Source organism: Diadema antillarum, unplaced genomic scaffold, assembly GCF_040938485.1.
Source record: "Diadema antillarum isolate AM-2024a unplaced genomic scaffold, OU_Dant_1.0 seq00000563_RagTag, whole genome shotgun sequence".
Lineage (NCBI taxonomy): Eukaryota > Metazoa > Echinodermata > Echinoidea > Diadematoida > Diadematidae > Diadema > Diadema antillarum.
In genome coordinates this window covers 3,189,105-3,200,972 of record NW_027271502.1, presented here as the reverse complement: position 1 = coordinate 3,200,972, position 11,868 = coordinate 3,189,105, and the positions used below count along the sequence as shown (strand labels likewise).

The following is an 11,868-nucleotide window of genomic DNA, read 5'->3' as shown; positions in this document are numbered from 1 at the left end:
AACTTTCAAGTGTGGGATGGACTCGTGAATATACGGCATGATACTACGAAATTGAGCAGTATAAAAACCAGATACCATTTCTCAATATCCGTCAATAATAAATGATGGCGAATAGTGTCTTTTTTTTTGTCCCTAACGAAATATGTATATATACTGAAGCGGTGAGTACACAAATTAAACCACATAGATTATCACGCAGCAAAGTCTTAGTAATTCCACAAATGTCTCATCGCTGAACCGTGCCTTCTTCTCATGCTATATCCACAAGCTGCAACACAGTTTTGTCTTGAGTTAGTCACGTTATCTTTTTTTTTTTCAGCTTGCTCAGTATGAAACACTGTCTCCCCGGGTTTGCGTCATGTTACTCAACTCGATTACAGGGTGCTCGTTGCAGCCTTGCGCACAAGTATGGACGGACGTCGTGACCCCAAAGCGCACGGACGAGGCCCTGGTCACGGTGGAGTGCGAACAGGACAGCGATCTCTTCACCTTGAGACGAGGCCGACTTTCCTGCGAGCTCTTTTTCCAGCACCGCCTGAACTGGCGCCAGAGTTTCGTGCTAAACACGCCGTAAATGATCGGGTCAGCGCAGATGTTGGAATATCCCAGAGCCATGAGAACGTCTATAAGCCAAACGGGTTTCAGCATTTTCTTCTCAGTCTCCTGCCAGCCGCTGTCCACATGGTACCACGTGCTGACGATGTAGTAGGGGCTCCAGCAGATGATGAACGCAGTTACAATTGTCGCCGTTAGTCGCAGCGCCCTCATACGGGCACGTGGAAGCCGATCGAGGCCGGTTCGCCTGAGACTTGGATGGTTGCCGTTTTTAAGAGCTTTCGCAACTGAAAGAAAGCAAAGAGAAGTCATGGAAACATTACGTTCAGCTTGTCATAAAAATATCGGAGCAATTTAAGTTACGTGCTGCAGCCAGCCTTTCAAGTTGCACAATAGAACAGGACGAATCATCCGAAATCAAAAGGACTGGAGCAAAGAGATTAACGGGAAGGTCGGCCCGACTGCATCGATTTCCATTCGCTGCCAATTGGGGGCACATTCGAAGCCACGCCACTACTTTGTACGGAGTCCATATTGGAAACCAAGAAGGTGCGTTGAGATATCGTTTATGTTGGTTTTACTCGCCATGCAGTATTGTCATTTTAGAGTTACCTTTAACAGTCTTAAATCTTAATCTCGCTCAAAATGTTTGCGTCAGTGCAGAGAAAAACAGGACTCGGTGTAGATTGATTTCATATTTCAACGCGCAATGTGTTGTTTTGAAGTTTTATACCATGCTTTTGTATTGTACGTACTGAATTGTCAATGTCGTCCAAAGGGCATGTTAAGCGAGACGCCTGCAGGAAGCTACTCCTGGGAAGGTTTATTTGAAGAGAAAAGGGCCTTATATGAAAATACTGTAGTGTAACTAACCATGTTTTGAGCAGCTGGACGCCACCATGCTTATCATTACGCTTGATTCTCATGTTTGTGTGTGTGCGTGTGTGTGTGTGTATGTGTGTGCGTGTGTGTGTTTCCCGTACCTGATAACTTTAAGCACACTAGAATAATCACGTGAACGCACTAACATTTTCAATGTCATTCAAAGAAATACTCAGAAACATACATTGAATACTTCGCATACCAAAATGACGCAAATCCATCGTCAGTCATAATTCACAGTTCTTGACTTCAATATGAACTTTATCAATGTAGAAGTTGAAGGGAGAGTGCAAAGAAATCATAAGGTCAGAGGCTGTAGTCTTTTTTTTTTAAAGAGAGATTGAGCAGATGAATAAAGACCAACCTCAATCCGGAAGTCATGAGAGAAAACGTATGAAAACGTGCTAGACACACAATCATTTTCACTCAGGGTCCCATGTTCTAGAAAACTTTACGGAAAGAACTGAAAAGCTCCTAGTCACTGCAGCCGTTTAGAAGTCACTTCAGAAGCAAACTGTGTAGGCCTAAATAGCAACTATACGTTTTGCATATTCTGCCAGTACTTCGGCATTTTTCCTTCTCCATCCCATTTTGTTTATGTACCATTTGCGATTCAAATATTTTGTACCCCTATTTTCAGTTGTGAAAGTCTTGTTACAACTTTGAGGCCTTTTTTAATCAAGCCTAATCGGCTTCTAATAGTCATTTCGCGATGAATTATTATGATTAAGTTATGACGACATTATGACGTTAAAACTTAAATGATTGTTGTTTTTAATGTGGAAGCAAATGAAGTGAAATAAGTGGATCTCGAGGTAAATGGGAAATATGACTAGAGGCTGAAGGTATTCTTTTCTCCCATTGCTCTCCTTCAGTTCCGATTACAATTTTGAATTTTCTTATACATTATGTTACCCCGAGACCGTCATTCCTGTCAAGCACACTGCTTGTTAATAACGGTTTCCTCCATTTGTGCCTCGAAATATGTAAATTTTTTACACGTATGATACGCTATTTCTTTCATGTACCTGTATGTCTAGTTATGTTAGAGTACGTTTAGCTATCTTTGATTTTGTCACAATTATAACAGTTAAATTGTTGTTGATCCAAAACTTTTGCGTGTGTGTAAAAATTGACAAATAAAAGTAGATGAAGTGAACTGAACCGAAATAGAGGATTGTGACTTACAATGTCAGCATCAGTTTGACTGCACGAAAGACGGTTAATCTAAAATTTGAATTCTCAGTCGGATTATCCAAGGAAGGTCTGTAAAGTTTACGTGATAAAATTTATCTTCGGGAAGCAGTATCAGTCGTCGAGCCAGTCATATACATGTACTTTGGTTGAAAACCATCAGTCCAGCAATCACGGATATGCATACAATCTCTCAGTCAAATAACATCAGTCAGGCAAACTCATTCCGGAAAACCTCAGTATAGCAACAATCGTCAAAACAGTAACTGGTCACGGACAGATGTCCCGGATCTCTCCCGGAGGATTCGATTGATTTTGACAATGAATCATTTTCATAAAGGTTACCTGAGCCGACCGAAGCCGAGCGGATAGCAGTTTGGATAAAGCCTACGCCATTGTTGATAACTTTGCGCTGCAGGTGGCTTTGAATTCAATTATTTCTCTCGCTCCAATTGGTAACGATAAGTGCATTTTAAAGTTTTGCCAAACAAACTTTACGAGCGTATCAAGCGGTCAAAAGAGAGTCACCCAATACTATATTCATCAGGCTAAATTGACATCTACCCGCTTTCTCGATAGACCTCATGATATGAGCGCGGAGGGGCAAGGGGGTGGGTAATCAGCGTTATTGGCCCCACACCGGGACTGGCAGGTAGACGATTATCATATTGTGGGCGGAGTGTCAGAAATGAAGAGGATGCAGGAATGATTTCAGCTACTCAACACCCCTTGCCCTCAAAAAGGAAAAGAAGAGAAGAGGCGCCACAGAAGTTAATGCAAAATCACCCTCACTTCTTGTAGCCTATACTTCAAATTTTAGATAAATGGTATTTTAACATTTCATTGCTGTGCAGTCATTTTTTTTTTTGTTTCCTGCGATTCAATTCAATAACCTGCAATTGCAGATGACGTTCGCGCTGTATGATTGCCTAGTCGACCCAAACATTAGTTAATCACTTTTTCGGATGTTCGGATTACCGGATTACTGACTAACAAGACAGCGTCTGAATGCACCAGTGTTGTATAGTCATGGGACATGGGATGATTTAAACCAAGTTTCAATTTTGGGCCCATCGAAGAAGTCACGTGTCCAATGCTCAGCTCTGTAGTCAGCTCTGTCAAATTTCACCTCCCTGATTCCACCTACCTTTATTATCCCGCCTCATTAGAAGGTATACCTTTTCAAACGTTTTTTTTTTTTTTTTTTTTTTACGTTTGAAAGGATTAAGAAACGATTAAGGTCGCGTTTATGATTAACGGCTTCTATTCCATCTCTCTTTTGACGTGTGTATAATTTGGATGTGGATAAAGAGAGGGGGGGAGGAGAAAAGATTTGAGTTTATTCATAAAGTCACCTTTTAGTTCCGACCGTTACCTGCCGTTGCTCACTTAGTTCGAATCAGAATTTTTAATTTTCTTATATACAGTTATATCATTTTACTCCGCGGCCGTCATCTCAGTCAACCACACTGCTTACTGATGGCTGTCTCCTCCACGTCATATACCTTGAAATACGTTAATTCTTACACGTGTGATACGTGATTTCGTTCATGTACTTGTAAATCTATATATCTCTTTGTCACGAATAACTTTAGTTATCACTGACTTTGTCAGATTATAGTTCAATGAAGAAGAAATCCACCCGAAAAAAATGAATAAACTTCAAAAGAAAGAGAAAAAAAATCCTACGTAACGTTCTAAAATTGACAAAGTCGGATAAGAAATAAAAAAGGTATGGCATTTTGAAATTTCACATTCTTCTGGAAAACAATTCTTGACCAGTCCTAATGAATATTCAAATGAGCGAGTTGATGGTGTCATCCCCCTCACAACTTTTCATATATGGGTGCACGGTGACCCCCCCCCCCCCTTTAGGTACCCAAGTATTATGTTGTATATGAAATTCGGAAAAATTCTTATTTCAGTTGATACAGATAAAAGCGTATATTCCAATACCAAACTATATCAGAGGTAAAATTTATTCTCTTTTACATTGGGTGGTTTTAAGGCATATTTTATATCAATGCGGCTGAAATATGAGATGTTTAGGTCATTTTTTTGTACTTGAAATGAATAAGAAATTGTAGGAGCTTGACGTCATAAATTTACTGATTTCAATATTCATAACGACTGATCAAGAAGAGTTTTCCGAATAATTTTGAAATTTAAGAATGTCATAACTTCCTTATTTCTTGTTCGATTTTGATCGTTTTTGCACTGTTCTGCAGGGATTTTTTTTCTCTTTCGTATGAAATCGAACAATTTTGGGATTAAATTTCTTCTTTAAGAGTGTCTTTGATCCGCTACGTTATTTTTCTTTTCATTTGTGCAAGTGGACTAACAAAACAACTGAAACTTAAATCATTGTTACGCGATGAAGAAGTGATTCCAAATCATGTTAGCCAAAGAAGTTGCATAAGCTCGAAAAATGACAACAAATTTTGCAGAAGCAAGAATGATACCAATTGTAGATTAAAGATATCGCTGGGTGTACAATTATCACTTCATGAGCTGTCTCCTCTTTTTAAAGTAACTTTTTATTACTATCATCATAGAAAGAAAAAAATAGCCACGTATCTCCGCGGTGAGTACGCAATTGGACAGAATTTCTACTTTCTCTTGAATAGTGGTTCATGTTCCAAACTCACATATAGTTTCTAGCCGCTTGTCAAGACAAAAATTATCTCGACAGTTGTGAGGAAATAGAATCAGAGACGTGCGAGCGATTTCTTTAATTGGCCAGGAATATTGCATGCATCTTGATACCAACTCATTTATCTGCGAGCTGAATGAATTTTAATTCGTTCAAATCTCGTTCTAGTAGTAACCGAAAGGACGTTCTTTCGGTTGCCTGAAAATGTTTCATCAGTCTTTTGTCAGGGACAAAATACTATGAGGTTATATGAGCAACGCATTAAAATGTCAATGAGTTAGTTTCTTTAAAAGAGCAATCTTTATATGACGTGACAGGCTGTGACAAGGCGTCAGGTTCTCCTATCAAAGTCGACCAAATAGCTGCAAGTGACCCTCTCTTAAGGTCACATAATGCGACATAAAAACGACGCACCTATTACCGCTAACAATGCAACAAGTAAATGATAAAACATTATTTTGAATGAAAGCACAGTCAAACCTGCCTATAGCGGCCACCCAAGGAAGACGAAAAAAAAAAAAAGCCCTTACAGACAGATGGCCGCTATAGACGGGGTCGTTAAACCTGGCTTTTTTTTATTCTCGGAAGGAATTCAGTGATCGCGTACGGCAGGTGGCCGCTAAGGCAGGTTTGACTGTTAACTGTTTGTTCCTTACTTGAATTTTGATGTGTGAGTGACCAATACGAAAAGATGTGAATACAATATCCGCATTGAACTATCAAAACCATGAAATACAATATATGCAAAATTACAGCGTAAACGTAACGGGACATTGATTCTCAAGGCAATTTGATGTGTCAACGTAATTTCACGGTCTATTTCGCCCTACCTTCTCTCGACTGCCGACAGATCTTGTAAACGATGGCGGCGTAGCAGCAGAAGATGACCAGAAGTGGGATGGCGTACATGGCGAGGGTGACAAACACGTGGTAGGACCACCACAGCTTGGGCTGTTTCTTGGCGAACGCGTAGTCGACGCACTGTGTGAAATTCGAGTTGCCTTCGGGAGTCTTTACTTCGTGAACGAAGAGCTGTAAATTAAAGAGTAGGGAGCAGTTACTGTAGACTAGCTGAGGGAAAGAAGGGAAACGAGGGAACGAATTTGATGTGATGGATGACTAAATATGACATAGATGGCAAGCTAGCACGCTGTAAGTTTCTTTAGTCTTTTCTTTTTTTTTCTTTTCTTTTACCAGTACCATCAGTAATATATTGTAATGCCGACTCTTGTTTCAATGATCTCATCACTTATTTAAACTTTAAAATCAGTGTATTCAATTAAGGAATCTGTAGAAAAATAGAATGCTATGTAGATATTAATGTTTTGACAACAGTTATCATATTAAGAAAGCTGTGAAAATGTACCGCTTTGTAAATATTTGTGTTTTTAAATTAATCAATTGAGAAAGCTGTAAAAAGATACTGCTTTGTGATATTAATGTTTGGACAATTAATCAATTAAGAAAGCTGTAAAAAGATATACTACTTGGTAAGCATTAATATTTTGACAGCCGTGTTATAAGAGTTTACTGGAGTTCTCTTTACATGAATATTTTTTGAACATTTGTCACTATTCCTGACATGGCATGAAAGTAGGCGGTGTCTTTGCTTGGAGTAATCAAAGGACATGATATTATAATGCCTTCGTAGGTAGTGTACGTTCAATTATTCCATCCCTTCATTCTGTCAATTTTTGATTATATAAATATATATATTATAATATGTATGATATGCATAACATATATGTACAATGTATGTATATACAACGCAGCAAAAAAAAAGAAGAAAGTAAACACTTTTTTCGAGTTCATATTTTTCATAGAAGTTTTTGATGAAAATCAATGCATTATATACCATATTATAGGTAATTAAATTGGCTATCAAACTGATAGGTCAACAAAAGGAAAAGCATGAGTGAACGCATGTTTTTTTGTCATCCAAGGCACAAAAGTAAAAATTGCAAATATTGACGCGTTGTCTTTCATTTGGAAATGCCCTTCAAGATAACAATAACAACAAAAGACCAGTTTAACACAATGAGAGACATGAATGAAATAACCCAAATAAGTTTTTGTTCTCTTTATGTCTTTATAACCTTAAACAAAATAAAAGTGGGAAACTTAAGAGGGAAAATATGAATTTTCTGTGATCTCAAACTTCGAATAATAAAGGGAGATAGGGCACAAAGATGATCAAATGAACAGAATATCTTTTATTATATATTCTTTTAATTCAGTAATTTAAGAATTCATGAGACATATTCAAGAACCAAAATTATTTACAATTTTCCTAATTTGAGAAATAAATTCAAATTCTCATTATTTTTATTTATATGGCATCTTCTCTCTTCATTTGAGTTTTGGATTCGACAGAAGATTCTTCATTTTCCTCCATTATTTCAGCCTTTATTGATCTTTTTGGCTTCAAAGATATGATAGAGATCTTAGGTTCATTTTTGCAACTTAATTCATGTTTTTTATTGCGTTGAATTCGTCTTTTGTTCTTATTGTATCTTATTGTTACATGGAAGAGCACTTATGAAGAGCACGCATGAATGGCAACTTGTTCATTTTTTTTTTGCAATTCTTACTTTTGTGCCTTTGAAGAGAAAAGCGAAGGTTTTCACTCATGCGTAAAGTTTCCCTTTTTATTTACCTACCAGATAGATAGCCAATGAAATTACCTTTCATATGGTATATAATACATTAACTTTTAGCTAGATATTATATGAGAAATATAAACTTGAAAAAGTGCTTACTTTCTTTCTTTCTTTCTTTGCTGAGTGTGTAATACATATACAACTGTATATTTCACATCTTCCTTCATTTTATGTCTATTGATCAAGTTTAAAAACACATATTATCAAACGTATATTCATATAAATCTATATAAAAGTAGGAGTTTCTCTTCCATGGAAACAACTACCAGCTGAGAAAGAGAGAGAGAGAGAGAGAGTCTCTTCGTGCTTCGATGTGCTGGCGAAGATTTAGGTTTCTTCTTGATTTAATGGGTCTCATTTTCCCCTCTAAGGTTGCGCCTTTACTGAACTCGCACAATATTGTCGGTGCCACGAAATACTAACAATGACTAATATCTGAGAAGAATGCAACCTGCATCGACATCTTTGCCGGCACGAAATTCACTTCAATTTGACGGCACCCACCTCTATCTCGTAATTCAATCCACGCCAAAACTGCAATCAACCCATAATTCAAGCGGGAAAAGCAAAATAACATGAGGGAGAATTCTGTTCGATGAAAGCACGCGATAATCATGAATGACATTTTAACCACGTCAGCGTGGCAACTCGGTCGAGAGAAAATGAATTGAAGTGACTTTTGAATTTGCAGAGGGTTGTGAATCAAGGCAATGTGATCTATTTCGGGCAAGTTTCCGTCATTGTACGAAGATGATCCCAAAGCTTACCAAGGTAATGTTCTTGTAGGAAAGATTCGCACTTGACTTTTTCAGGTGACTTTACTCCTACATCTGATTCTTTTTTTTCTGATGGATTTCCTCACTGACAAACTATTAATCTCCACTCACTCTCCGAGATCATCAATTCAGGGTGCATATTCTTTAAAGGCGTAGCCAAGGGGGAACAATGCTTGTTCTATCCTGGTATTTGATGAGCTAATTCTGCAGACTTTCAAAGGATGCCATGTAATGAAAAAAAAAGTATACATATATGTATAGATAAGAAATATGATGACGTTCGAAAGCTTGTATCATGAAAAACGAGAAGTTACATTTCGAATAATAAGACTATCGAATACCCTGCGAAATTGTGAGTGATTCAGAGGAAATCCGTCTTGTGAATTTATCGCTAAACTGACTGTTTACCAAGTCTCTCCTGTAAGTGTACTGTAGACGCGCCCAAAATAAATTGATTGTGCTTGTGAGCATGCGCGTGAGAGTTGAGGAACGTGGTGAGGAGACAAATGTTGCTACTTGTTACTACTTGTTTAATGCGTGATGAGAGAGGTAAACACACAGACAGACAATCATAGTGTGTCTTTCTTTATGCATGCACGTGCTTTAGTGTGTGTGTGTGTGTGTGTGTGTTGTTGTTGTTGTTGTTGTTGTATTTGCATATTTGCTACTACCACTTCTTCTTCTTGACCTACGCATCCAAGATTGGCCACATAATGCCATGGCAAATATTTCTGTCCGTAATTAATGTTTGCATGTCGGTTACTTCATGCCCAATATCTCGTACAATGCAATCAATTAAATTTGTTTGTTTTTCCATACCTGCCTATGTTTGTCTATCTGTGATGTAGCATCATGTAATTGCTCGTTGTGTTATACTTGTGTGCCTGCCCTTTTCATGGACAAGTTTTCTTACCTGTGGTGAGCTGCACACGAAACAGGAAGCCCAGGCTACCCTTAGCATGATAGTACATCTCCTGTCCGCCTTGCTGACACTGAGCGGGTGAACGATGGCGGCGAAGCGATCCAGACTGATGACGATGAGCACGAATGACGAGGCGTACATTGCGCACGATTCGATGAACATGAGAAGCTTGCACGTGATATTGCCGGCCAACCAGCGCACCGTGCAGAACCAGATGACGTCGGTGGGGATGTTGACGAAAGTGATGAGGAGGTCGGCTACGGTCAGGTGCATCACGAGAAGGTTGACGCGAGACTTCCGTCGTCGCTCGCGCCAGAGAGACGCAAAAACGCCGATGTTCAGCGGACCAGAGAGAACCATGATGACCGTCAGTGTGACGACACGTATCAGGTATTCGGGTGTGAAGACTGGCGTCTCAAAGTCCTCTGTGCTACCCTGATCTAGGGAGCTGTTAAAGCTGCGATTATAGACGACGCCCACGTTCGGAGTCGGGGCGATGAGGATGGCGTCCTTGACCACCATTCCACTAGCACTGTTCCATTTAGCAAAGTCGTGGCCATCGCCAGCAACGTGAGAGGTAGGAACCGCCATGATTTTCGATATGTGCCCCTTCCAACCAGATCACTAGCTAACTTGAAGGCCAATGAAATACTGCACTATTACTCCTCCTGGAGTTCACAATGCAGAACCCAACAGCGGCGTAATTTGCCGGCGGCATCGACAAATTGTCACAGACAGCTTGCTTACGCTCCAAGTGACATTATCCACAATCTTCGAACAACCACCGACGGCCAAAACTTCATCTTCCGTGATCATCATTTCGACAGAAACATCTTCCAGTCCAGCTGAACTCAGTGCTCGTGCCGATCCTTTTCAATTGCGTGTTATCCCTTGATGTACTCTGCCCTTTGCCAAACAGCTGCTCTGTCATCATCCAGACTCTACTCCATCATGAGCATCTCACCCTGTGGAAGTGGGAAAAATATCACTTATTATACACACAGGTGATTACATATGAAACATTTCAGTCATCAAATTTTGCTCGAATACATCATCTTACCCTGCCTCTTGCGGCATTTTAGCACAGGGCTATAACAATAATGGGTGAATCACAATAGCCGCGGGTTCTGCAGGGCATAATTATGTTCAACTATGGCGAACTCATTTAAAAAACGTCATCAAACAAGGATCATAATTATTACAGTGCAACCTCTCCTATCCGGACATGTCGGGACCGAAGCTCATCCGGATAAGGGATTTGGTCGGATATAGGAGACACTGTTTGATACACGCAGCTACTACGCAATAGTAGCTATACTAACCATGCACACGTATTAGTTTTGCGTGAACATGTCACGTCCTTATCAGCTGGTCTGCTTTCAGAATTTTCTGATAATTTGCTCAATGAACAATGGCCTGTACCGTGCCCTAATTTACTGAAAATCTTTCTCTCAATATCTTGCTGTGATTTGGGGGTAGTGGGTGTCTGAATGGTTATTATTTGGATGAAAATTTGATGTAATGGTACATTAATTATGTTGGGAATAATAATGATTCATATTAGTTTGTGCAGGAATTTGGTCTTAGTTTGGAATCCCCCTTTTCCCCGTAATCATTAGATTGAAACAAAAAATCACGGCGTGATTGCGTCCGGATAATAGAATGACCCGGATAAAGTGAGGCCGGATAGGAGAGGTTGGACTGTATATGCATATATATGTGTATATATGTATATATATATATATATATATATATATATATATATATAAAACAATATATTGTTCTCTCAGTATCAACACTTGAGAAAGGGCGGCGAGACGCTCGAAAATTTCTGTGTAGAAATAAACCGTTGGTGAATACAGCATGAACTTTGTTGCAGTCTTGTTACTTATATATATATATATATATATATATATATATATATATATACATATATGAACATGTAGATCATTCAAAGCGTTCAGTGCGAAATAACTGATGAATTCACGTGACGGGTGATGTTGTGGTACTTCTATTTTACCCTCTATTCTTTCTTAAACTTAATAGTCATTTCCATTAAACTTTTTCCCCCTTTTCAGCAGAACGAAACGAATATTCAAATTGATACGTTTTACAACGTCAAAAGAATCTATCGACCAGAAAACCAACATTTTTTTTTTCCATTCTTTTCTAATGAAAGTGCCATATTCTGGAGAGAGAAAAAAAATGAAGTGGTTCCCATTAAAA

The 11,868-nt window shown here is 38.9% G+C and overlaps 1 protein-coding gene across 1 annotated transcript; it reads right to left on the bottom strand.

Moving 5' to 3' along the window:
• Window positions 1-324: 324 nt before the first annotated feature.
• Window positions 325-10,233, bottom strand: LOC139735117 (gonadotropin-releasing hormone II receptor-like). The gene is made up of 3 exons (XM_071645887.1): window positions 9,634-10,233; window positions 6,115-6,316; window positions 325-842 (listed from the first exon to the last, which is right to left on the bottom strand). Exons 1-3 carry the CDS (start codon window positions 10,231-10,233, stop codon window positions 325-327), a joined length of 1,320 nt encoding a protein of 439 aa, XP_071501988.1.
• Between the last annotated feature and the right edge of the window lie 1,635 nt (window positions 10,234-11,868).

Excerpts from the sequence above, each read along its gene's own strand:
- LOC139735117 (XM_071645887.1), bottom strand. The coding sequence starts at position 10,233 with ATGGCGGTTCCTACCTCTCACGTTGCTGGCGATGGCCACGACTTTGCT. Across the intron at positions 6,317-9,633 it reads TCGTGTGCAGCTCACCACAG|CTCTTCGTTCACGAAGTAAA; the intron begins GTAAGAAAACTT and ends TTTAATTTACAG. Across the intron at positions 843-6,114 it reads CTGTCGGCAGTCGAGAGAAG|TTGCGAAAGCTCTTAAAAAC; the intron begins GTAGGGCGAAAT and ends GCTTTCTTTCAG.